The sequence below is a fragment of the Manis javanica genome, chromosome 8 (assembly GCF_040802235.1).
Source record: "Manis javanica isolate MJ-LG chromosome 8, MJ_LKY, whole genome shotgun sequence".
Classification (NCBI taxonomy): domain Eukaryota; kingdom Metazoa; phylum Chordata; class Mammalia; order Pholidota; family Manidae; genus Manis; species Manis javanica.
The window spans coordinates 13,238,775-13,266,544 of record NC_133163.1 but is presented as its reverse complement, the minus strand read 5'-3'; the positions used below and the strand labels follow the sequence as shown (position 1 = coordinate 13,266,544).

At 46.2% G+C, this 27,770-nt stretch overlaps 1 protein-coding gene across 9 annotated transcripts in view; it reads right to left on the bottom strand.

Annotated features, from left to right (window-relative positions):
* The window catches only part of TTC7B (tetratricopeptide repeat domain 7B), a 227,149-nt gene that overhangs the window by 37,283 nt on the left and 162,096 nt on the right, over positions 1 to 27,770 (bottom strand). For 5 of the 9 annotated variants that reach the window (XM_073241981.1, XM_036991605.2, XM_073241982.1 and 2 more), the window contains 4 exons: positions 22,432 to 22,529; positions 18,035 to 18,196; positions 15,672 to 15,722; positions 7,655 to 7,795 (listed from right to left, as the gene is read on the bottom strand). In XM_073241981.1, the coding sequence (XP_073098082.1) occupies positions 7,655 to 7,795; positions 15,672 to 15,722; positions 18,035 to 18,196; positions 22,432 to 22,529 (452 nt within the window). Of the gene's footprint in view, positions 1 to 7,654; positions 7,796 to 15,671; positions 15,723 to 18,034; positions 18,197 to 18,441; positions 18,469 to 22,431; positions 22,530 to 27,770 lie in introns of all 9 variants that reach the window. The other 4 variants (XM_073241983.1, XM_036991606.2, XM_036991607.2 and 1 more) reach the window with 4 other exon arrangements.

The following is a 27,770-nucleotide window of genomic DNA, read 5'->3' as shown; positions in this document are numbered from 1 at the left end:
CCAAGTCACCAAGGGCCAGGGGAGGCATTCATCCTTATCAGCTCTCCCTGGAACTGATCTTCATTCTTAGGTGGGGAAGGTGGGGAAGGTGGGGAAGGTGGGGAAGGTGGGGAAGGTGGGGAAGGGAAAGGAGGCAATGATTTTGTTTTCATGGGTCAGTCCTGACCTGAGCTTCTCTGGGCCAAGCCCCAAGCTGGGGCCCGTGGTTCCCCAAGATGAACACAGCCCAGGTCCTGTCCTCGCTGAGTGCCTGGCCACGTGCCTCTGCCAGGGTCCCAGCTGCATGTACTTTTGAGTTTGCAAATGGCTGTGTCAACCTGTGAAGAGTGACTGCTTCCCCAGGGGTTTGGTGGCATGGCAATGAGCTCCTCATCCCTAGCTGCATCTGTGATACGCATTCTCCCTTCTGGCTTCGGCCCAGCTCTTCACCTCCGGGTCCTTCCCCAGAGCCCCACCCCTTTGGCTGACCTTGACTCATCCCGCAAAGAGGACAGAAGCCAGCAGGGCCTCTTCTCACCCCCAGACCGACTGGCCCATCGGGGGCTCTACAGCCGCCCACTGTCCCTCTGCCTGGGCCCTGACCCCACCACTGTTGCCTCCTCGAGGGACTCACGCCTTCACCTATCCTCTCTCTCCTGGATGTCAAGGGTCCCAGCCTTGACTTGATCATCTCCATCTGAGCCCAACATATTTCTGGGTCAGTCATTTAAGCCCCCCGACTCAACCCCACATTCCCTCCCAGCTATGCTCATCTCTCTTCTACTCCACAGGGGCTATTCTTGCAGAGGTGGTACCCCCCTCTGTCTGCATGTGCTCAGTATCAGCAGGGCCCCATGTCCACCACTCCGAAACCTGAGCTGTCACCATCACCAGGAAATCCCACATGCCACCTCCAGCAAAAGCCTTTGTCTCCACCTTACTCAGCCATTTAGCAGCATTTCCTACAAACCACATCGCCCTTAAAAATAGTTATTTTAATAGTTACTACGTGCCTGCACCTGCTGAGCAACCTCCATGCACCATGTGGGTGACTGCCAAGCTGACCTCATTCTGCAGAGAGCACTGGGGCTCAGAGCAATTAGGAATGACCTGCCCGGGTCACACTACCAGCCATGGTGGGACCAGGACCGTCCGTACCTAGTCTGAGGCCAGAACCCAAGTCCTTGACTGTGCACACAGGCCCCTTTGCGAAGCCCTCTGGCTGCGACACCACCCCTCTTGGGCTTCCCCCTCCAGCCTTTCTGGCCACTCCCTTTAGATTTCTTTGGCTTTTCTCTCCTCCCCAAATTTTAAATGTGAGAGGGGCTCAGGTCTTGGCCCTTTCTCTGCTCCATCACCATCCCTCCCTGGGTGCTCTCATCATACCCCCTGGCTTCAAACCCTCATTCTACATTTTGCTTTTAGCCAAAATCTGAAATGCAGGCTTGAATAACCAGCAGCCAGCTAGTCATCTGCACCTGCACGTTCTCAGGCACCTCGTACCGCCAGGTCCCAACAGGATCCTGCTTCTCTTCCTCGCTGACCACAGCACATCAGTTCTGGCCCCAGCCTTCCCCTTGCAGAAGATGGACTCACTAGGCAACCACTGACTTAAGCTCCAAATGTAGGATTTTTCCTCTTCCTTTACCCCCATGTCAAATCAACAAGTCTCATCAGTTCCACCTCAGAACTCTCTCAGCACCCACTTCTCTCCACCCCTAGTGACACCACCTCAGACCACGCTGTTCCCCATCACGTGGACCAGTGCCCCTAACTTTCACTCTGCTCTTTCTGCTGCCTTCCATTCCATTCTGCACATTTAGCTGGAGTGATCTTTTAAAAACCTCAATCTGATCTTTTCACTCTTGTGCATGAGGTCCTTTGATACCAATGCTTTGGGGATTAAGTTTAAAGACCTTAACATGGCTATTGGGAGCCTTGGCCTGATCCTGCCTCACCTCTGACCACTGTGTTGCTTTCTATTTAGGTTTCAAGCCCTGAGGCCCCTGCCACGTCTAATACTCCCCCAGACTCCTAACAGGCCCTCCTGCGGGCGGCCCCAGGCCTCCCACCACCATCCCTACCACGTGCTGATCCCTCCTTGGGTCTCTGCTCCCATGTGCCCAGGCCTCCTCTGGCTGCCTGGCTGGAAAGGCCTCTGCTCCCAGTTCTCCCAGGAGCCATGCTGCTCCTTCGTGGCACTTGGCAATGTGGGAACTAAGTGCTTCTGCAATTTTTTTGTTTCACATTCTGTAAACTGTAAATAAAAGCAGGGACTGTGTCTCATGACCGCTGTACTCCAGATGGCACAGAAGCAGATGCTCAAAGATGCTGTGTTGAACAGTGCCTACCCTGGCTGAAGACTGGGGTTCTGAGGACACACTGGCTGTGTCTGAATTCTGGCTTCTCCACTTATTAGCCATGTAACCTTAGGCAAGTGATTTGACAGCTGTCTCAGTATCTCCATCTGTAAGATGGGGTGAGTAGGGAATTTATACCTCCTAAGGCTATTATGAGGACCAAGAAAGTTAAGACATATAAAGTCCTTGGAGTATGTCTGACACATGCAGAGTGCTTGGTAAACATTAATGGCCTACAACTTGCAGGTAGCTAATCAAACCCTCCAGGGCAGGAGCAGGGACAGGTCTGGCAGGCTGACTGATCTTGACTGGCACTGTTAGGGGCCAGGCCTGGCCCCTGGGAACCAAGTGTTCCCTCCTGCGAGCTCTCCGTGCAGTGACCCACATACCACCTGTCTGGGAGCTGTCTTCACTTCATCCTGGTGGCCATGCCACAGAATTACCCTCCCGGCCCTGCTGAAGCTGCCTCCCAGAGGCTGGGAGGAGCCTGGCAGGTGGGGAGGGTACAGATCGGGCCAAGACCAAGGAATTTGTGCGAGTATCACAGCTTTAAATTCCCGGCAGAAATCAGAAAATCTGATCTTGCACATCTAAGAATAGCCGTTGGTTTTGACTATGAGAGGTGCCAAAGTGAAAGCTATAATTATTAGTAAGTAACAAGCAGAAATTAACCACCTACCGCAAAGTCATTTTTAGCTGCCATCCCAGTGGGGAAAATGAAAGATGGGCCCCAAGAAGCTGCCTGGCTTGGGGAGGACTCTGCTTGGCTGGTGCGACCCTGAGTGACTGTGAATGTACGAATTTCCAATGGCCAACAGGAAGGCTTGCATTCTAAAGAGGAAGTTGAATGGTTCCCAGGAAATATGTCTTGAGGTGCAACAAACATCAGATGCTCAAACTCAGCTCTCCTGATTCCTGCCCCAAGCAAGATCACGGAGGCACTTTAGTTCTATTTGGCCTGGGTTTCCCTCCTGCTAAGTGGGGGAAATAACCCCTTCTGACCTTCTTGTAAGATGATTTATATACAAATGGCACTGGAAGGCTCTTGGAACTTTCAGGGAGACCTTAAAAATGGATAGTTAAACCCTCCTACACTGCTGGTGGGAATGTAAATTAGCTCAACCATTGTGGAAAGCAGTATGGAGGTTCCTCAAAAAACTCAAAATAGATATACCATTTGACCCAGAAATTTTACTCCTAGGAATTTACCCTAAGAATGCAGTAGCTCAGTTTGAAAAAGACATATGCTCCCCTATGTTTATTGCAGCACTATTTACAATAGCCAAGAAATGGAAGCAACCTAAGTGTCCATCAGTAGATGAATGGATAAAGAAGATACAGTACATATACACAATGGAATATTATTCAGCCATAAGAAAACAAATCCTACCATTTGCAACAACATGGATGGAGTTAGAGGGTATTATGCTCAGTGAAATAAGCCAGGTGGAAAAAGACAAGTACCAAATGATTTCACTCATCTGCAGAGTATAAGAACAAAGAAAAAAACTGAAAGAGCAAAACAGCAGCAGACTCACAGAATCCAAGAATGGACTAACAGTTACCAAAGGAAAAGGGACTGGGGAGGACTGTACAACACAGAGAAGACAAGTAGTGATTCTATAGCATCTTACTACACTGATGGACAGTGACTACAATGGGGTATATAGGGGGAACTTGGTTATGGGGAAGTCTAGTAGACATAATGTTCCTCACGTAATTGTAGATTAATGATACCAAAAAAAAAAATGGATAGTTACTTTCAAAATGTCAAACCCAGATGCAGAAATGAAAAGATTGATAAATGTATTCTTTTTAAAACTAGCCAAAGAACAAAAAACACAAAACCAGAGGAAATATAGCACATATCATAGACACAAGGCACATTTCTTTGACATGTAATAAATGCTTACAAATCAAAAAGAAAAGCTCAGTATCTAAGAGGATAAATGGGCAGAAGCCATGAACAGACACTGGAAATACCACTTTTCACCTATCAGATTGGTCAGAAGTTTGATAGTTTGTTTTGTTGGCAAGGATGTGAGAAAATGGACACTCACATGTTGACTGGAATGTAAATTGGTACAATTCTGGGGAAGGCAATGTGACCAAATTTATCTATCAATTGCCCTTTTAGGAGTTCATCTTACAGAACAATATATAGAAGGATACTGATTGAGGCATTGTCTGTATGGCAAGATACTAGAAATAATCTAAATGTTGATCAATGGAGTACTGGTTAAATTATGATAAACTCATACAATGGATTTATATTATTCAGCTGTCAAAGTATGAGCCAGCCTTATTTGTGCTGATGAGCAATGACCTCCGAGTGTGCACAGCATCTCTGGAGGGCAGAGACCGCTGACGGTGGCTCCCTGTGGGTGAGGGAGCCGAGGCCCAAGGGGAACCTTTTCACTCTCTTTTGTACTTTTTCCACTGTGCACCACATGCATGTATTAAAAAATAATTTAATGTCAGTAAAAAATTTAAAAAAATACAATTGTCATACAGGTCTAAACAAACCAAAGAACTGAAGCACACAGCCCATGCTGGCTGGTAACCAGGTGTCACAATGAAAGGCCTAAGGCTTGGGGTCAGAGGTGTTCAGGACAGGAGGACAAGGGGCACAGAGGCAAGGGGGTACCCAGGGAGCAGGTCCCCCCCCCCACAGGAATGGAGGGGCCCTGTGTGATCAGGCATTCCTGGTCTTCCTGGGTCCGGGCTCCCTGCCTTGGCCCATTTCCTCAGAGCACCTGGTGGGTCTCAGGTGTCTAATTCATGAGCACTTTGCCATCTAAATGGATATACAAGTGGCCCAGGGACCTGCACATATAATAGGCTGGAAATCGGAGGTCATCTCAGTGGGTACTGACCTGCAAGCCAGCCTCAAATCTGGGGCCACCTCCACCAGGGGCTCCCATCATAAACTCCCTCTAAGCTCTCCAGAAAAATAAACCAAGAGAGAAAGAACCCACAAATGCCACAGAAACCCCATGGCCTTGGGTGCTAGGCCTTGATCTAACTAGCTTCTCCTAAAGCTTACAAAATTTACATAATCAGAGTCTGGAATCTGGCAGTATTGCTAGAGCTGATGATGGAAGCAGGTATTGCCTAGCTTCCATAGTTCTCAAGAACTGCAGGCCTTTTATTTTGCTTCTCAGAGTGGTAGAGCTCAAATCACATATGCTAAAATGTATAGCTCAGTGGAGGCTGTTTTCTGAATCTTCTGAATTTACCTCTTCAAAGACTATAATATATGGTATGATTCTAAATCTTGACTCAAAGTCATGGCTTTGAAAGAATGTGGCACAAATCTATAAAGATTCCAATTTACATCATTCATTCATATTACGTAAGTCTTCTGCATACTCTGCCCAGAGTGTGTAAGCCAAGTATGGCACTCACTTCCCATCACTCAATTTTAAAAGCCTGCAGAATGTTAAAAAAGCCAGAGCCGTTATAGCAATGTGAGCTGTGTTCTGTTCTATAAGTCATGGCAATGAGACACGGATATTACATGGTTACATAAAACTCCAGGATAGTTCCAAACTGAATTCTAGCAACCAAGTTCTTCAGTGTTCTAATAAGCAGCTACAGTTTCCTCCCAAGAATCATGGCAGGCTATGCAAAGAGGAACAAAGTCCGGAGAACTGAGCGAGGGGCAGCAAGCTACGTGGGGAAGCTGTCCCGGAACTTCCTGCTCTCATGCAGGTCATTAACTCTTCTAAGAAACAAGCAAGAGAAGCAATGCCTGTGAGGCCCAGGGACAGAGTTCCAGCCTGGAAGGCCTGCGTTCAGCCCTCTGGGGTTAGACTTGGCCCTTCAAAACCTTGACTTCAATTCCAATTTGAAAGCCAACTGCCCTCACACTGGCCCTGCAGGATCAGCCAGTCTCTCCTGGCCCAGAGACTAAAGTATACTCCTCTCTACGGTCTCTGCAGTCACTGCTCATGAAGGCGACCGAATAGGACAGGCACCAGGTCCCACACCAGGGTCGGGGCTGCTCTGTAAGAGCCACAGAGGAAGGCTTCACTGCCGCTCCTGGGCCCTTGGAGTCAGCTCACCCAGGACCTAGCTAGAGGCCAAGTGCTGGCAAGCATCTGTGCAGGAAGAACAATCAGCACATTCATGAATCATCCCTCTTTTGTACTTCTGCTTAGAAGAATATAATTTGTTAATTTGCAATAGTTGTTATGGCTCAATTAAAGATGCCAACACAGAAGAGGCTGGCTGAGCTTGGCTCCAAGAGCCAAAGCCAGGTAAACCCAACCATGCTTCACAGACGAAGGTCTGCCAATGGTTCCAAACATCAGGCAATTAGCCTTGGCAAAAAAGGAGTAAACAGATAGACGCTGGGGGATAAAAAGCACTTTACCCAGCCAAGCTGGACTTTCACCACGCACCCTGCGAGTCAAGCCTGAGAAGGCCCAGTTAGGGTCTTGCAGATCAAGTGATACAACTTGAGGAATAGAAGTTAGCTTGTATGTAGAAATGTAAATTCGTAAGTAAATCAACAGCCATCATTTGCTGCAGCCTCTGTATAGTGGGATTCACTTTGCTAAAATGCCTGCATGCTGATTTATTTTGGGGATTTCCAGTGATGCAGAAGGAGCCATGTTGAAACTGGAGGAGGGGCAATCATACCTGCTTTCCAGGCAAGGGTCCCGGTTCTGTGGCTGCTGCTCCCTGCCTCCCGCTGCGGATTACCAGGAGCGCAGAGGGAGGGAAGTGGGAAACACCAAACACGTGGCCCCTCCGCTGGCTTTGATAAAGACACCTGTGTTGTTGACATGACCCTCCCCTCTCCCAGGGACTCTAAGACACCACTGTCAGGATGTGCCAGGCATTGCGCCCATTGATCCTAGGGGACAGGTGCTATTAACTCTACCGTACAGATGAGGAACCGGAGGCTTAAGTCTATACAGCTGGCAAGCAGTAGAGCTGGGACCCCACTCTAAATCTACAGGGCTGGAGCCTCGTGCTCCAGCAAGTCTGGGCTTAGCTCTCTGGCCCCTACTGCAGCACAGACCCTGTAACTCACACAGCAAGCTCCCCGGAATTCCTTGGAGCCCAATTCAGAAAATCTTTCCCTCTCTCTGCCAGGCTTTGGGTCAGGGTGTCAGGTCAGGAGAGGGATGGGGAGGCACAGAAGCAAACAGTTCTCACAGAGAAGTAGTAACATATTGGTGTGTGAATGCAAAAGCCTCTGATAAGGGTTACAGGATAAACAGGCAAGTGCCCACAAGACCCTACAGCCTCTGGCCAGGTGGAAGGTTGTGGGTGGGGGTGGGGGATGGAGGGCAGAATGGTACCTGCGTGGAGCCAGATCTGTGCCAACGTCATCCAGGGGTGTAGCGGGCCCTGCTTGGGGGTGCTGCTCTGCAGAGATGAGGCCACTTCTGAAAGGGCCTGCTCCACTCTGGAGGCTGCTACGGATGTGGCATGGATGGAGCCTGGGGAGGTGTGCGAGAAGACGGCATTAGGAGGGACAGGGCAGACCCAGCCGACCAACCCCCACCTCCCAAAGAGACAGACGAGTCCAGGACTTACACACACGCCAGCCCCCATGATGTTTCTGAGTTTCATTGTTCACAGAGAGATACAGACAATCACTATAGGCTGGAACTTAGTTTCCATCCTTGCTTTAGCTAATCTCTTTAGCACATGCTATGCTAAGTGGCCCTTCCAGGAGTTCAGTCTCGCACAGTGTGAGGGTAGGGGACAGAACAAGGGTCGTAGCTACACACACAGCTGGGATAACATGGGTTGAAATGGGACATAAATGAGGTACTACACAGGGAAGTTACCAAGAGACCTTGTTGGGGCCTAACTCCAACATAAGGGCTGGGGGGCATACACTCACCCCCTGGAGGGTATCTGGAGTAGACGGAGGCCATTGTCAGGACACACCCAGCAACTTCCCACTTCATTCCCTGGCCATTCCCTAGGGCAACACCCCTAGATTTGGAATCATGTTCTAGGACAGGACTTAAAAACTGCAGAAAAGCACACTTTTGCCCTAAGTCTAAGCAGCTGTTATGGAGGCTAATACTGGACTAAGGAAGAGTGGGTAAGTGGCAATGACACCAGGGACTCAGAAGCCGAATGTCCTATGAAACCTCGTTGTCCTGAAGGCCAAGGAGAGGAGCCCACTGGGCGCGTTCACTAGCCAAAAGACGTTGGTAGAACTTCAGTTCAGAAATCAGAAGACTCAGCCCTCTTCATGTTGACCTCTGATGGGCAGAAACCACCTCCCTAAACAGGGCTTGCTCCCCCCCTTCTTTCCAACTCATCCTTAGAGGTACAGTTTCAGAACAGAGCAAGAGTCTCAGGTAATTTCATATTTAAAGCTGTTGATATTCATCTTCAACAGCAACAATCTTAATTTATAATTCACTATAAAGTGTAATATGGAGATGGATATTCCAATTGTTAGTGGTAACTCTCAACTTAGAAGTTTAAAACAGTGATAACATAAAAAGACAAATGCTGACCAGGGCAACAAATTGAGTTGGTTACACTCTGGATGAGACAAAGCTGTGAGCCTAAAAATAATTTCTGTTGGGGCTTTGAAATGCACCATAATTTATTCATTTTAAGAGAATTTGCAGTAATAGACTGACCATCTAAATTGTGCTTTGTGTGTTCCAACAGGAAGGAAACATGGATTCCTCTACGGGGGCATTGCTGGAGGTGACGTAGGGGAAGTGGACAGAAACCAGCCTGGGACTCCATCGCCCCGGGTAACCCATACACAGATGGTGCCCACGGGGTGAGCAAGAGGAGGGCACCTCTGGGAAGGGCAGCGTGGCCCCAGGGCGAACACGGACACCGAGGCGGCCCGCGGGCCCAGCTGAAAGACACTAACCGATGCCATTATGATCCGGGAGAACTGACCCTTGTTACACCAGGTGTGTCTGACTACTTTTTATTTTAAAAAGAATCTAAACAGCAAAATGATTACACCGCTATTTTTTGAGTCTTGTTTTTTTAACTTGTTATGGAAAATCAATATTTTAACTTTGATAATAAGGTTTTGATGTAGTTTCCCTGAGGTATTTAGTAGCAACTATTTTTTAAAATAAACTAGATGGCTGTTGCTATGTTCTGACATCACCAAGCCAGCTGACCTTTCCACCAACAGTGGCTCTCAACCCTGGCTTCACATCAGAATCACTTGGGGATTTAAAGAATCATGAAGCCACAGCTACTCCCCAGAGCAGCTGAATCACTAACTCTAGGGGTGGGGCTGGGCACCTATTTGTTAATCACCCAGGTGATGCTCGCACGTGCAGCTCACCCGGAGGGACGGGAGGCAGGTGTTAACATTTGGTCAAGGAAAGCCTGAAGGCATATTCCACACATGCCAGCCAGCAATGAGCTCTCGGGCATCCCCTTAGTGCAAAAATCTGGGGCACAGAGTTCCAGAAAGAGTTTTTTTTTTTTTTCAGAATAGTGGTTCTCAGACCTCCTGGTCACAGAATCTTTAGACTCTCCAAGGTTACTGAGACCCTTCAAGAGGTTTTCCTTACATAGGTTATGGTTGTATCTACTGATATTTGCCACATTACAAATAACTGAGAACTGTTTAAAATATTTATTATTTTTTTAATTACTAAACTACTGCTAGAAAAACCTACAATTTTCCCATCAGGTTCTATGGCTCCTTTGCTAGAAGTTGTGACTTTGGGAAGGGCAAATTTTGCTATTTGGGTTAACTGAGTTTTTTTGGTCCACAAATGAACCGATCAGCACTATTGTCCAAGTTCCTTTTATTTGCGATGTGTCTATATACAACTAAATTAATTCACATAATATATGTCACTGTGAATAAGGTCAGCCAAATGATGGTGACTAAGTTTTAGTGAACATGGCCTGTTCGGGGCACTCTGATTAGTACTGTATATATATTACTTTATCTTTACACAATTCTGTGAGGCAGGTAACAAAGTTGTCTGCATTGTTGGGATGACGAAGTTCAGATTTAATGAGATTTTATGTAACTTCTCCAGTTATATAGTTAGTAGGTGGCAAAACCAGGACTCAAAACACTAGTCTGACTCCAAATCTAGCCTTTAAATCCAGCTCTAACCCCTCCTCCTCCTGGAAGGCCACTGGGAGGCTTCTGTTTCTTCTCCCCACCACAGCCCTGTAAAAAGTTAGGCCAGGGGTCCTCAGTGCTCTTATAACACTCTGTGGGCATGGTTACCACAGACCATATCATTCTGTCTTAAAGTTGATGTAGCTTTCTCTCCTATGAGACTGTGTGGCTCCAGAAGACAGAAACCTGTCCTTCATTTAGGTATTTTCAGGGGCTGGTCCATTATAGGTACTCAGTAAATAACTGGAATGAATGAATGAGTACTGTCAATAGACATGTCACTACAACATTTGGAAGACAGTGGTCCCCTCCTTTGGGAGCCTGTCTAGCCTGCTCTACTGCCCTTTCCTACAACAGCTCAGAGGCCAGAAATTTCCATCTCAAGGGCTTCTTAGTACGACTGTCATCACTTCCAACTACCTGGCCTACAAATGACAGTGGCATATAGTTAAACACTGTACCAGTTAGTGACTTTCCCCATTTCTAGAACCAGCCCACAGTAAATGTGGAAATAACAGGTTTATCAAATAATGTTTCCTTCCTGGTCAACCCCTTTTTACACACATTTCACAAGGGCAGAGACCCTTCATGTTCTGGACTGGGGATGGATGTTTGAGCATTTTGATGTTAATAATAGCAAGTGACTAATGGTAAAATTATTTAATAGTTAATGTTCATTATTCCTAGTACTAACAATGAATTCTTTGACTGGATTAGAATTTGGCAGAAATAAAGGAAAATCATTATGAATCAGAATGGATATATCAATTTAAAAGATAAACAACTTTATCTTACTATTTCATAGGATTGAAATAAGTGTCCAAATAGATACTATATCAAAATAGATTTTGGTTTATGTAGGTAAACAATTAGAAATACTAGTTCTACCCAATATGCTTTTAAGGTAACCCTTTCCTGTCTCACAAAGCAAGTGTATTCCTACAGTGTACAGAGGGGTGAAGAGGGTCATTAGTCCAAGGGAAATGGACAAACTGAGGCTTAAAAAACAGAGGGAGGAATGTAAAATCTACTTCTAATTTGAAGTTCAGGACTCTAAAGAAACAAACTTCCAAATAACCATGTTCAGTAGGTAAGGCTGGGAAAGTGCCCGGCTGTTGGGCATCTCTTATTTATCATTACTGAGAAGTGCCTATCGTTGTCGGAACCCTGAGGGCTGAGCAGCTATTATGCTCCACCAAGTCCCTCAGCCACAGGACACAGCAACTCTGAAAAGTCACTGCAAAGTCAGCTGGACTACAGGCTGACCCAGGCAGGTGAGAGCAGGTCCTAAGATCCATCCTAGGTTCTGTGACCTAATGGTCCAAATGGCCCAGGGGGCAATAAGGTGAGATCTCTAGTTCCTCACACCGTCTGCTTTCTGTTCCTTCCCAGCCAGATGCCTGGAATGCCATCTGCCACACTTGATGCAAAAAGGCAAGATGCCCACTTGAAGAACTGCTCTGAGCCCTCCATCCAGGGTTTTCATCTGGGGTCCCCTGGACCACTGTGTGTGGGGGTGAGGAGGGGAAAGGCAACAGAGAGGAACCAGGAACTGCATGAAAAGGCATTTCCCCGTGAGCCAGGAGGACCAGCAGTCAAGGCCACGGACCTCAGGAAGTCCAAGCTCTGAACCCCGCCCGAAAGCTCTGAACCCCGCCCGAGGTTGTCTGACCCACCCTCCTACCACCTGCTGAAGCTTGTTGAGAAGCCCTGCACAAGGAGGACTCTGGGAAGCCAGCTCAGATTGCCTTTGCAGCTGAAGCCTTGAACCATTATCTTTTCCAAAGCACATTACACCTGCGGTTAATTTCACATAGACCTCAAACACAGCAACCACTTATGAACTCTATTTCATTCAAAGCTCATCATTCACAGGGATCTCAGAGCCAGATAATTTTGTTAAGCAAAAGGCAAAATAAGTTGTGTTGTTTGGTTATGTTTGATAGCCCTGTCTTGTCACAAGCAGGGTCACTGAATGCATGGCGTATGTTTATATTTCAGGCTATCCTTTGACTGTCCTGGTAGCATTAGGAAGCAGCTGTAATCTGAATGATGGCCGCTCCCCTCTCCCCTCCTCTCGTCACAGCATGAAGATAAACGATCTCAGATGACACTCTGCCCACCTAGTGATTTGTGAGCATCAGTCCAGAACAAGGGACAACTGTTATGTGTGGGGGGAAAAAAACTCTCTACCAAGTAGACAGCAGTGGACACAACTGACGTGTGTTCGCTCAGCCCAGACTTCATGGATGGCCCACGTGCTTGTATATGGGGAGATGACGGTGCATGGGGCTGTGCCCCAAGAAGCATTTCTCTGCTTGTCCCCCCACATCCTCTCTGCCTAATGCTGTAGTAGCAGACATCTGCCCGCCCCCCGTTTCTCTGAACACAAACCGAGCCGCTCCAGCAACGGGCGCACAGAAACCACCACTGCCAAAGAAGCTCTGCCCTTATTTTCCCTCAGTCATGAAGTGACTCAGTACTACCTGTCAAAAGAATTTATTCAGCTTCCAGTTCTTCAAAGCTGCATCCCCCAATTAAAAAGAGCAGAAATTCCACTTGTAAAGACCCTGAATTCTAAGCAGCAATCTGAATGACTCAGCACCTGCCAGAGAGCTTTGCTTGTAACTTTTCATGTTTAACAGGAAAATAATTTGTTCAAGATAAGGCTTGAAAGTAATTTGGTCCAGTCCTGCATACCACTGGCAGCCCAGGGACCTTTTCACACCTGCCCCCTGGTCTCTGCGGACCAGAACGGCTTTGGGCCAAAGGTTGTGGCAGGTGAATAGGGATTATTCATTTTCTCAAGGGGTTGGGAGATGGGAGAATCCACTCACTTCAACCCTCCAGTTACGCATATTTATCTGTATCTTTCTTTCACATTAAACGTACCACCTCGGGCCCCAGGACACCTGCCCTCCTTGCCGGACCTAGCCCTGTGCTACTGCAGAGGCTGGTTTGGGGGTGGTGGGCTCCTTACACTGTCCCGTCAGAGATCCCCTTCCACATTTCTCATTCCGTAAGCTCTGCCACCCACATGTTGGGGTTGTAGTGGCTTTACAGGCAACTGCCTGGTGCTGCCCAACTGCCTCTATTAGGATTCCTGCTTGTGGATTCCTCTAATAACTTTGCTCACCATCCTAGTCGATACTTCCCTTTTTTTCACCGAGTGGAAAAGAGATCAAAACAGCCAAGTAAAACAGGACAGCAAAACCCACGGTCCCAAGACAAGGTCACAATTTCCAAACGACTTTAACAGAGTATCAAGCACACTTTAAACCTGACAGGATGTGGGTCCCCTGAAAGGAGAGAGTTCTTTCCAGGGAAAGCTTTAGGGAAGGATCCCACTGAGGCAGGGGAGACTGGGCTATGCGGTCAGCAGTGGGCATGCAGGGCAGCCCAGCATGCTGCTGGCAGGTGTTGGCAGGGCCAGGTGGTCACACGGAAAGCGTGGAGGGAAGCCGTTCACAAGCATGCAGGCAGACGCCAGCTGTCAGTGAGCTGCTCGGGGCTCTGGGCTGGAGACAGTACCTTCTGGAGGACTACACCGGGCAGATGCTTCCATCTCTTCTGAAACCCTCCCCACTGCATATTCATGAGGCTGTGTCTCTGGACTGAAGTGCCCTCTGCCTGGGGAAGGCTGCGTTTGTCTTTGAATGCAGCATGAGACAAGCCCCCCAGATTTGGATGACATCTAATTACTGGACACATACTCAACTTTGAGTGCTAATTACTAGTGATATCAATCTCCTATAATTTCATTCAATCTTGTTTAAAGACTATTTTATTGTTAAGCAGGGGCAAGGAGTGAAACACACCACCTGACTAGTTACTTTCTGATGATACACATTTTCAAATGTTAGAAAATGTTAAGTCAAAATGCTAGCCATAAAAGAAAAAATTATCTTGAGTTTACTTCTCAAGACTTCATTTGGGAAGTGTTTTTTCATTAATCTGTTTATTCTCTTCTCCTGGTTATACATTCCTAAAGAGAACAGCAGTTGTACCAGAAACAGTGATAAGAAAAACTACGCCAAAGACCCAAGTTGCATTCTTGATTTCAGCCCGTTCTTGGAGAGAATAAAACATCAACACATGTTTCTCTCCAACGTGATGAATGTTAGACACTCAAGATTGGGGGCACCTGGGGACCGAGTCTAAGGAGTGACAGCAGCATGGAGAGCCGTGGCAGCTGTATTCCAACTTGACTGTTCCCACCTGGTGACTCACTTCCCACTAGCTGCCCCGACTGTAGCTCAGGGAGAAGGGTCCCTGACGGAGGCTTGAAATCAGGAGGAGCTACTGACAAACCAAACAGGCATGGGCGAACAGCGTAATTAGTAAACTTCTATTATTACAGATGAGGGAACTAAGGCCCAGAGAGAGTGAATTGCCTGGGTTCCTCTGTAGAACTGGCCCTTGAGCCCAGGTTTCCTGACCTTTGAAACCAGATCATACACAATAATATTTCCCAAACTACAGTCCCTGGAACACTGATTTCACAGAGTGGAAAAAATGATGAAATTAGCTTGGGAACACTGGGTCAAAGGTTAGAGTCTTTTTAATTGCAGAACTTCTCAGAGCCTTTAATGTGTTAATTTGAACTATGAGTCACTAAAAGGGAGATATACTATTTTCCCAAAATATTTGGCTGGAGAGAATCAGTAGCCTAGGAAACATGCTTTAGAAAGTGTAATTCACTAACTCTTTAAAAGAATACTACCTAAAACACTAGTCCTACCTCAAGAAATTGCTCAGTTGCCTTTACATTTTGGTAGATGTAGTCCAAGTTGGAGGATGTCTGTTTAACTTCTTTTAGGAAAATTAGTTATTAGAATTGGTCTTCTATGCAGCAATAATGGTTGAACTGGAAAAGAATTTCAAGATTCTACTGGTTCCCTCTACCCCAAATTTGCAAACGACCTACACGGTGGAAGCTGGGTGTCTCAGGCTGCTAACCAGTCTACTGCCCACCAACCCATTGACATCTTCCCTGCAGTGCCTTCTCCTGTAGTCCCTCCCAGACAAGTACTGCCTCCTCAGTATTTATACCCAAGCTGTGGGGGATGGGGCCCAGGTGGCAGAGTGGGCAAGCAGGTGGCAGCTTAATGACCACGCATATCAACATTCTTAACAATCAATAACCACAACACACGTTCCATGGTGGAGGGAAGCGTGCCTCTGGAGACCCTCAGAAAGATTAATAGATATATTGGTAAACTACTTACTAACTGAAAAAAGGGAGGGAAAACCATGAAAGTATACTTCTGGAGAGTTGCCTTGGAACAACAAATCAAACCAAAAATTAAAACCAAGAAACAAAACATTTGAAAAATCAAAATCAAGGCTAAAAATGCAAATAGAGTTCTAATAACCTTCCAACTGTAAGTCTGGCAGTCTGGAATCGGATTTCAATTCAAGAGTGACACCTGTTTTTCCACTAACAATGATATCTTTTTTTTAAACCAAAGAAAGGCCGACTGGGCATTCCCTCCTCCATTTAAATGTTCACCCAGCACATGAAAGCTGATCAACTCATGTAATATGCTTTGTTTCCAGGGCAGGAAATTCCGAGGGGAAAGGAAAAAGAATCAAGCAGTTTTCAGATCTTTCCACACATTAATCTAATTACGATTCCAACCCTGTGTAGGGTTGGGCTAGTTTTCATTCCTGTGAAGTCAAAGGATCAGTTCACCAAACTTTGGGTCTTGGCTATCTGTCCTAACGGGAAGAGTCGGAATTCAAATCCATTACAGTTTTAATCAAGAAATTCTACATTTATCAGTAATGTATGGCATGTTTTCTCCTTTTCTAAATGTCATATCTGTAGGGGAAAAGAGATTCTTGAGCGCTTCGGTCTTAGTTAAAACACCTGGTTACTGGCTAGGCAGACACACCCTGAAGATGGGAAGATGACTCACAGCTTCACAAAGAATAAACAATTGAGCACTGCTTGGGCCACAGTACATTCAGCGGAAAGCCCAAGGGTGCTGGTCACTCTCACAATTTGCTAATTAATCTGAGATTGAGTGCCCCACTGGAAGAATGAGACTTCAGTCTTCAAAGGCGGAAAGGAGCACGGAGCTCTCTGAGATTCCACATGAGGCATACTGGTAGGGTGGGGAAGTAGGTGGCTTTGTAGTCCAGACAAGAGTGGATGGGGCAGTGGGAACATAAAATGTGATTCCAGAACAGTAAGATACCATTAAAAACAAAACAAATCTGGGCAGAAGTCAATGTAAAAAATGATTTTTCTGAAAAACTGAAATTGGCAGTCATCCCTAGGCATTGTATTAAGGGGAAAATGTCTATTTTAATTGAATTAAAAACATTAGAAGTTTATAAACATTATCTTCATCTCCCAGTTCATAAAATGGGGATGGCCATTGAAGACAAAGTTCAGAACACTTAATATGCAGATAAGTAAGGTCAATTCAAACCATTTGCGGTTTGAATGATTTATTTTAGAAGATAGCCTCCTGCCTGCCCCGACTTTGTGTGCAAGTTTAACAGAGCAGGTTGGTCATCCAAAAGATTAGAGAAAGGAGTTCTTTCTGGCAGCGGTTCCCCTCAAGAACTTTGGTTCAGCATATAACTCAGCATTTGGAACAAAGATGCAGACTTATAAATCATGGATGTAAAGATTAAGACATTCTGGCAGTGCTGCCAGTAAAATGAACATTAAATAAATGAGTGAAAAAAACACAAGGGTGGTCTCACTGGTAAGATCCATATGTAGGCCCCATTTAAGGACTTTATCAACCAGGGTTTCATTTTAATACAGGGATCTCTTTTTCTTTTTAATAGACAGGTTCCTGAAAACAGGCTTTCAAATTTACATGTTATTTAAAAGCCAAGATTGGATTAAAATATTTAATTTTCCTGCATAGTTCCATGACACAGACCCTACATTTTCCTTTCTTGCAAATGGAAAACAATTTATAGCATTGTTTCTCAAAATGTAGTGCACAACCCACTGGCATCGGAATTATATGTGGGTCTTTTATAAATCCAGATTCCTGGGCCCCTCCCCAGGCCTCTGGAATCATAAACTGTAGGTGGGGGCCCAGGGGCTCTGCAGTTTTCAAAGCTCTCCGTGTGATTTTAATGCACAGCAAAGTTTGAGAACCACATATTTATAGGGTATATGGCCATTATTCTTAGACTACTACCTTGATTACTACATACTTGTTGAATTAATTTCTACTTTGAAAACAAAAATACTTCGGAATAAATTATTATTTGCAAAATATTCTAATAGGCCTGTTAAAAATAGGATTTTTACATATTTATATCAACCCCAAGGAAAGCACAGATGTACCCAAGAACTAGAAGCACTATTCTAGAAAAGCTTCTGTTTTTTCTTATCAAAATAGGTTTCCTTTACTTTTCAAAGAGGATGTTGGAACTTGGGCACTAATGTCTCCTGCCCCAGACAGCTTTTGGATTTTCCACTTAGCAAGATTTTCTCTCAGATAAATTTGATGGAGTTTCCTATCCAGCTTATCAGTTAGGAAGATTATCAGAAAACGAAACATCAGGCAAATGTAGCAAGTCTAACAAGAATGGAAAAACCAAAAACCATGTTTACACAGAGGGGGTTGCTGGCGGGGACCCGGGTCACTGAATGAATGAGCTGCAGGGGGCCACACAAAGGTGTCGGGTTTGGGATGAGAATGAAGATGAGAAGATACAAACAGGTGGAGAGGAGATTCGGTTCTTGAAAGAGAAGAGGAGGAGGAGGAATCTGACACTAAAAAAGTGAAAGAGAAAAAAAAAAGGATAAAGGCAAAAAAAACTTTAGAAACACAAAGAAGAAAACTAACTTTTATATACTCACATAAGCTGCAAAGAAAATGAGGTCATGTAATACACAATCATTCCTCTACTGGACAATAGAATACAAGTGCTTTTTGAAGAAAACAAATATGTTGTTTTTTTCCACTGGTTATTTAATTGTTCTGCAACAACACCATGGAATAAAAATAACTCATTTACCTGGGCACAGATTCAGCATATGATCCACTGAAAAGAATACATCTTTAACTTAAAATATCCAGGATATTCTAGAGGAGATGATTTGCTTTTCAATTGGAAAGATGGACTCTTCCTAGATTTGTTCTTTCAAAGAATACAAAGTTTTCTTGAAAACTAGGGTTTTCCTAGGTGCAACAGTATGCCATGGTCCCAGCATCGGGATGATGGAGTGCTAAGCTTTCTAAATTGTCTTCGGTTGGGTGTGTTGGCCGGGCACTTTGAAAAGGAAGCTGTTAATTGCCATCTTCCTGTCTTATAGCTGGAGAGATACACAGAGATAGGGGACCACCACAGTGACAATTAAAAATCTGCCCAGACAAAAGGGACCCAACTTTCAAATTTAAAAAAATTATTTTGCTTTGGATAAATGTCTGGTAATATCTACAAATGATTAAAGATAACTCTCCTTATTCCACATCTTGTTTTGAAGGCAAAAGGGAGACAAAAATCTTTTTTCAACCTCTGTTCAAGGAACTACCAACTTATTCCTAAGAAAATGACTCATAACTTCAAAGTTAGGACTGTCACTCCATTTGATTCCTCTTTTTCCAGAGCTGGGACCTATTAAATGACAGAGGTGGGGTGGGGAGGGGAGCCAGAGGTGATATTGGAAGGGAAATCACATTCATTAAGGGGTCTTTTTCAGTTTGCCATCCATTTAATTAAGCCAACATCTTAGTCACAGCGGACTTGGTCAGTCCAAAGCTTTTAGACAGGGATTCCCTTTATGTTATTCCACTGCACAGGGATAATGTCAGAGATGGAAACCCATATTCTAGTTAATGAACCATTTCCGAAATCAAAAACACTGAGCCTGCACTTTATAATGACCCAGATGAATAGTGGTATTATATATTATATATTTTTTAAGTTCTTATCTGTTTGACATATATATTGAAATTTTAATAGGTGAAATATGATGTCTGGGCTCTGCCTTAAAACACTATAAAAATTAAGTGTGGGATGGGACATATGTGTGAAAAAATGATACTAATTATTGAAGGTTGGCAATAGGTACATGGGGATTCATTATAATGGTATCTTTATTTTGGCATTTTTGAAAATTTTCCACAGCAGACAATAAAAAAATAAAAGGAAATAAATTTTAGGTCTGGACCATAAAAACAAACGACCCCAAGGGGCCTGTGGCTTCAAGGAGTCTGTCTGCACAGATTCAGGATGGGCAGGCTGGTGACGGTGGGAGGCCACCCCGGGCTCTGCCTGGGAGTCTGCCCACTCGGACACAACCGTGGCTGTGTGGATTCGGGACTGCTTTGACCTGAGATAAGCTCCTTTCTTTTTCTTCACAGCCCAGATGCTTTCCTAAACGAGCAGTGCTGCAGTGGATATTCCACGTCAGCCAGCCTCCTTGCTCACAGGGACTGAAAACTACAGCAAAGGCAGGGAATGTGGCTGAGGTCGCAATGCATGGGCGAGTGCAGAATGTGTATCCGTGCACCATGGAACACGTGTGCCGGAAAAAAGGATGAAGGTGTTGTCCACGGATGAATAAGGAGGGGCTTTCAGAGATGCTGTGAAGTGAGGAAGCCAGGTGCTGGACAGTATACATACAGAGTGTATATGTACAGTATGCTATTTCTTACATAAAGGACATAGGAAATAATATCTGTGCTTATTTGCATGAGAAAAACACTGAAAGGGCAAACAAAAAGCTAATAAAAATGGGTACCTTTAGGTGGAGGGACAGGGATTGAAGCAAAACTTCTCAGGGTACCTTCTGAATCTGAGTCTTAAAAAAATCTGTGGGTTGTTCACAAGACAGGCCATCAGACAGTGCACGGATAAGGATGTGCTGGCCCTCCTGTGACTGCCCACTGAGCATAACTACACAAATTGGGTTTTATTAATCAAGAGGGAGGCATCTTTTCCATTTTTTGGTGAGTCTTCCTAATTTTTAAGAATCTTTGATTTAAATTATTTCAGAATGTCTTACCCTCATTTATAACTAGCCTGCAATTGGCAAGGCCTCCCAACATGGCCTTCCATTTTTCTGATTTCTGGTGGTGTGGAACCAATGATTTGGGGCTCTGGGGGCAGGGCTGGTGAAGGAGGTGTTGGGGAGCTCCGGTGGAGGCACAACAACCACAGTGAAATGGTCACTGGCCAGTGCCGAGGAGGCTGCGGTTTCTCCTCCTGTTCCAGGGCACCCGCACCCGCGATCCATATGCCAAGCACTTGGGCTTGCAGGGGGCATGCGTGAGAGAGTGGGGCATAAATGCCACTCAGGAGAGGGGGGGGCAGTGAACCCCCCAATTCAACTGTGCCACTAGACACACCTCACTTGGATGCTATGGCATCTGAGAAGGCTTAACCCGAAGGGGATGGCTCCTGAGGGCTCTAGAAAAATGTCCGAAGGGCAACAGGAAGAATGAGTAACAAGGGCCCCTAATATTTTCTGCCATGATCTGTATTCAATGTGATGTGGCTGTAAAGCCTTGGGACCTCAGAGGAAATTAATGTCTAAGCCAGCTGGAAGGAAAGGGGTCTGAATTTAGTATGACTGTCCTCATAGGATCCTCAGAGGGCGTGAAATGGGAAGACAGAGCCGGCAGCTGCAAGCAACTGTTCTGAATCAGCCAGAGCTGCTGCTGGTGTGGCAATGAGCTTCACCTTTTCCTGCAGCCCGGTGTCCGGGCCACCTGTGCAGCTTGTCCTGACAGCCTGGCCTTCCCTTTCCAGCAATGGGGAGGGCTGGACCCGCGAGCAGAACTTTGCTGGGCTAATCCAAGTCAGAGTCTGCCTGGTCCACCCCAGTCCCGGGCTTCTGCAGGGGAGAGTTTCCCTGTGGCCCAGGCTGTGTTTTGCACAGGAGCTGCCAGCCATGCTAAACTGCACTAATTGGCAATTCATGCTGCTTCCAATTCCCAGCACTCTTTGGACCTAAGAGCCTCAGGGCTCAGGGATCAGACTTCTCAAATTGGGTAAGAGAGCCTAGCATAGGAATGCAGTCTGCGGGCAGCTGTGAGCCTGGGCAAGCACCACACCTGGCTCCCGGAGGCTCTCCCCTCCCACCCACCAGGGCAGAGATTTTCCAGGGGGTGGCTGTACATGCCTCAGGGTGGCTCTCTGACTCTTTTTGGAGGGGCGCAGCCAGGTGCTGGGTCCTGGCACAAAGGCAGGAGAAGGACCTGGGGGCTCCTCTCAAGAAGCCAGCCTGTAAAAACTAGGCAAACCCAGAGAGGAGTTCAGCCTCCCACAGGGCCCTGCAGGGTGGGGCCAGAGGCGATGGAACCAGATTTCAAATGATGCCCCGGAACTACTACTCTTGAGGTTCAAAGTGGAAGGAATTTCTTTATATTTTGTGGGTCTGGTGAGCCATAGTCGTTATTACTATTAGAATTGTATGTTTGGAGTTTACAAAATTACAGAGGTACGTTCACTCCTCTGTACTTAGGCAGATGGGTAAAGGTAGATGACAAAGAGAGGTAAATATTTGCTCAGAGGCCATTAAGTATTGCAGGCTGCACGTGGGGCAGTAGCGTCAGAAGCTCAGAACGCACCTGCCTCCCTACAGGGTCTTTTTGCTCAGTGTGTGTTCATTTGTGCAACTGATTAGAAATCAAAACCTTGATTTCAGCAAGGTCTGAAATGTAAAGAGAGAGAGAGAGGAACAGAAAAGCAGAGGCGAAGCTTGATGGGGCTGGGAAAATCTCATTTTAGTTTCCAATTTGGGGATCTGAGGGCAAGGGGGAAAATGGAAAGACTTGGAGAAGTTGAGTTGGGCAAGTAATATTACTTCCCCACTGTGAACGCACACTTCAAAAGACAGGAGGAAATGCACCTTATCAAGAATTTAACGTTTCGGTAGGGTTCCCCCCCCCCCCCCCCGCAGCCTTCATCCCACTGGCAGTCTTCATCCCACTTCCCTCAGGGCCAGGCCCCACATTTCTCATTGACACCATTTTGTCCCCTCTGGCTTTTTATTCTCACCTGTTTCAGGATCGCTGAAGTCTGGCAAAGTAATTGTATTAAGCTGTCGTCTGTCAGCAATGGTTCTATCTAAGAGGCTGCTCCCACGTCCAGAATCACTGCAAAACACAGCTATGAATGTCAGTCATTTGAAGGGTGGGCAGGGCAAGGAAAGAGAGTCAACCAATACCGACTCCTCAAATGCGGTCACAACTTCTGTGGGCTTCGACATTCCCCAGCACCTTTCCATTTACTACAAGCATCCTGCTTCCGGGCTCGGCCTGGGACTCCTTTCAGGAGTCAGTATCACAAACATGGCCTAACCACACCCATAGACCCTTGCTAATTTTAGCCTCTTTTGCGTCATTACAAGATACCAAAACAAAAACATCAAGCCAGGTTCTCCATCCATGCTATGGGGGAAAGTGATTGGCATTCTGTGCAGTGAAATCTTAGGACTCACGGAGTCCATAAATGCACCACCCAGGAGTTGTCCTTGCGCACCAACACTCCTCACAGGAATTCTGAGCCCTTGCTACACACAGTCACCTGGGGAATTTCTAAAAGTCACTGATGCCTAGGTCCTGCTCCAGCCCAAACAAACCAGAATTTCTGGAATAGTCGACATTTTTCAAAGTTCCCCAGATGGGTCTAATGTGTAGCCAGATTTGAGAACCTATGGCCCCTATTCTCAAAGGGCCATCACAGCCTCGTTTGCGTCCCTATTTAATAGCTGAGGAAAAGGGGTTGTGAGGTCACACCAGGAGCTGGTCATGGCAGAGCTGAAGCTGCAGCCCCTGTCCACTGTTCCTAGGCGGGAGAAGTCGGCCGGGAGAGAACACAGCAGGGTTTTGGCGCTGGCCTCGACGCCCGTGCTCCTGCCAGCTTCCTGCATGGCATCCCCCTCTCCAGCTTGCTCCTACAAAACAGGCTTGGCACCATTCACTTGGCAAGCCACGTGGGAGACCACATCAGGCCTAACTGGAATGAAAAAGGGTTAAGGGACCTTCGCTCATACAGAATCTTATTTTTTGCTTTTGTTTTTAATTTTAAGAAGCTTATAAGCAAAAACAATCACATTCCTCTTTCCCCTTCTATTGTGATATTCCATCAAAGAAGCTCCAAAAAGAATCAGAGCTGTCTCTTGAGGTTTATGTCTTGAGTGCTTTTTTAAATCCATTTCATTTTTAGGATGGGGGCTCTGAGAGTGGGGTTTTCTTTGTTGTTGTTGTTAATAAGTTCAAATTCTACAATAAAGGAACGCAATTTCCTTCCTCTGTGCAGCTGTTGCTAAGTGGCACAAATAAGATTCACTATGAAATGTAATATGGTTTGCAGGCTGCAATTTCCACGTCCAGTGATGGAGTGAGAGAAATCCACAGGAAACAGAAGGAAACTTGCCTCGGTGCCGACCATTTGTCATCCTATACTTACTACATCACTGGACTCACGGTTTTTGGAAACTGTTCTATTAATTATTTTCATGACTGAGAAACAATATTATGTCTCTGCTCAGAAGACAACATAAAAGCACATGCAGATTCTCATCAATCACATTCCTTACTGATTATTTCTAGCATTGGCCTGTTCATGTATGTATTTTAATAGAAAAAAACATTACAAGCTTTATTATCTGCATATTGCAGTGGCTCCCCCTTAGGAGTTTTTCAGAGGATGTAATCTCAAAATACAGTGACATTTTCCAACACTGTGGGGATTCCCAAGGATGCACAATGAGGCGTTGACATTGCAAAGGCAGGATTTGCCTGGGTTTTTGGTGAGCCGGATCTGAGGAAGTGGATCACAAGTGTTTGTTTCAGCCATAATCCTCCAGGTTTCCTAACTCCCCAAGTTTCAGAGCCCAGGATTGGCTGCCGCGTGTGATGCTGGGTGGGTCCTGGAATGCAGCCAGGGATCTGGGTCCTTATCCTACATCTGCCCCGAAGGAGTAGGTCACTTTGGGCAAGGCCACTCTCCCTGTGCCTCAGTGACTTCCCTATCAGGGGCAGGTAAGTCAGCTGGGTAGGGCTGAGCTGAGGTCACGTTGACAGAGCATTCTGAAGACTTACAGCTTCTAGGCATGCTTTGGGTGTCATTATCAATACATACACCTACGTATGTGATTCTGAGATGAGCATGACTGGCTAGGTTATGAAGACAACTTACTCCTAGCCTTCTGGTGTGATGGGAGGTGTGGGAAAGCTGAGTTAAGGACCTCCTCCTCTGAATGTTAGGCCCCAACTATAATCAAATTGTTAACTTGTGACCCTCATACACTGAAAACTACACAGAATCTATTTCTTCTCCACCAGTTGAGAAACCATATTCAGTTACATTCCTTAGTTGCCTTCCATAGTTCCTTTGCAAACAGTCTATAAGCAGCAATTAACTATGCAAAATGGGGATGCTTTTGCTTCCTCTCTGAATGTTGTCATGAGAATTCTGCTGGATGTTTAAGCAACTTTTAGGATGCAGAGTATTCATCAGTCAAGATTTGCCTTTGTTATGACCCACAGAATGTGGAAGAAGGGGCAATGGGAGGCCTTGGCCAACCCTTGTGTCTCCTTTATCCTCTCACTCTGGTTGATCTGTCTCACGGAAGTGTCCCTTTCTCCCCCTGTCTGCTTCCGGACCTCCGGTGACCACCCACTTCCTCCTCACAGTCCAGTTACCTCACTTCTCTGCCAGGCCCTCTGGCTGCCGGAAGCACCTCCCAAGGAGAGCAGGATGGGAAGGCAAACCACTCCTGGCCAGGGGTGCAAGCACAGGGTTAAGGGGGAGGAAACTGGAAGGACCCCAAATCCACGGGATGTAAGCACATATGCAGATATACACACCCAGGTAATTCTGTTCCCTATGAGGACTAGACATTCAGCATCAATTGTAAAGATGGTTAAAGTTATACTGGAAACTGGAAGCTTCTCTTGGAAACTGTATCTTCCATAGCCAAACTTAGATTAAACACAAGAGGCAAGCTGGTGGTGGACTAGGAGTCAGAACCCTAAAGTTCTTGTTGCAACCTAGCCTCCTCCAGCTTCTGCAGTAGTACCTGGTGCACCATAAATACTGGATGTAAAAGAGGGGCCTTGGGCAGGAAATCAGAGCAGCGGCAAGTGGGAGAGGGATCTGTTTTGCTCCAGGCCTCTTCAGGCTGGGTTACAAGAGTCAAGGCAAATTCCCAAGATCCCTGAATCTCAATCTTCTCATCAGTAAAATGGGTATGATAGAACAAGACATTTGCCTGCTTTAGGGGGCTGCTTTGAAGATGAAATGAGAGCATGTTATATAAAAAGAAAAGCTTCACCAAAATGCTGGTGACTACTGACATGGGGATTCCAACTTCTGACTGAAGTCAGTGCAAAGAAATCTTTTTTTTTTAACTTTAGGTGCTATTCCTTCATTAAGCGATTGAAAGATGACTGAGGAAGAAAAACTTTTCTTCCAGTTATATGGCTACATGATGGCGATGGCCAAAGTGGCAGTGGCAAGCAGGGGAAAGAAGTGGTTAACAATAAAAAATAAAAACAAAGGAAAAGAAGGTGGCCATCAACTCAGAGAGGCAGCACAGGTGGTGGGAGCTTTGATGTTAGACCTGGGTTTGAATCATAGCTCTGTTACTTATTTAATTGGGAAAACGTAGGCAAGTTATTCAGCCATATTTAGCTTTGATTACTTTCTATAGAATGGGAAGTAGCTGTCTTGGAAGCCTAACACAGGGATTGAAGATAACATAGAAATGGCCCAGCACAGTGATGGTGCAGGGAAGGGGACTGCCATCCCCGGCTGAACGGCTGGAGCATTCAGTTCAGGAAGGCTGCTGGGTCTTCTGGTGAGTCTCTGGTCAGAAGTCACACTGTCCTGAGGCACTGGGTCACTGTGCACAAGAACGGAAGGGGCTTTATACTAACAGAGGGGAGACCAAACAAGAAATGGATTTCTACTCTAAACGCATGCAAAACAGCAGGCGTCAGGAAACTAATCCAGGCTGCTGAAATGACAAACACCTTGGCAAACACCTGAGAGAATGCCTCCCACCATTCTGCTCACAGCAAGTGGGATGCATTCTCAGATGGCAGGTGGAACGCTCTTTGCAAGTTGTCTAAGGCTCAATTCAGCGACCAGCTCACCGTGAGATTTTCCTTGAAGCAGAAACAAAGAGGAGGGGGATGCACTGCAGAGTGGGAAGCTATGTCTATTCTCAATCTGGCCCCACTACTGCAGGTCCTCCTCTGTCCCTCACTGTGTCACTGCTCTGGTGGCCTGTGCCAGCCCCAAGATGGAGCTGGGAGGGGACACAGTGGGAGGCCCTGGCGGGTTGAGCAGAGGCCCCGGCCCCAATGCCTGAACACTCTCTGAAACAAGGGTGCCCTCAGCCAGGAAGCCACTGGGGACCTTCTCCGGGTAGAGACCAACCGCCTCCTGCCAAGACTCTCTCTGCTCAGTTTTTATTTTTCTCAGCAGGAATGCTTCTCATCACTTACTTGCTCATGCAGTCTACCCTCTTCTAAAGCCCCGTGTAGCTTGATTACAGACTCGAGGCTGTTGGATCCAGAACTGCCTTATCTGGAGCCTGCCCAGTGGGCCGCCCCTGGTCAGGACACAGCCCTGCCCTCCTAATGCTTTATTCCATCGCCAGGGTCCCATCTTACCCGACCGTAATGGGAGGATGTCTAAATATGCACAGTGGTGAGGGCTACAGGAGAAACATTTATTTATATCCCAGAGAAAATAAATAAAGTTAAAAAAGCAAGCAGGAAGTTCCTTAATAAGGGGCTGCTCCATTACCACCCGCTCCCTCAACGCTTTGGGAGCAGCTGGAGGGAGCAGCTCGGAACGGGTGTGTCCTCCTCCACGCCCGCCCCCCTCCCAGACTGTGCCTGGAGCCGGGGTTCCTCTGCTCGGCCCTGGGAGATCCTGCAGGAAATGGAGGAAGTATGGACACAGCCCAGGCATTTGGTTAAGTATTTTTAAAAAGCTTTCCAATTCTGCTATTTTTTTTTTCTCCTCACATTCAATATTCTTGGTTGCTAAGTGGGAGGAAATGTGGGGAGGTGGGAGAGGTGTGGAGAACCGAGGGAAAATTGGCAACATGAAAGCATTTATTTTCTCATTTCTAAAGGGAGTGCAGGCAAAGGAGCTCGCTCCAGGCTGGAAGCAGCTGGCGTGCGCAGCATCTCCTGGTAGCTGGGCCTGTGGCAAACACTCTTCCCCAAGTCCTGTTGCTGCTAAGAGGCCAGGAGCGGGGGGCTTTTAAGGAGCACAAATATAGGCATTTTCTATTTCTGCTTACAGACTAAGAAAAGTAGCATTTAAAAAAAAAAAGATCTTTATTTTCAGAACATACCCACAAAAGGAAGAAG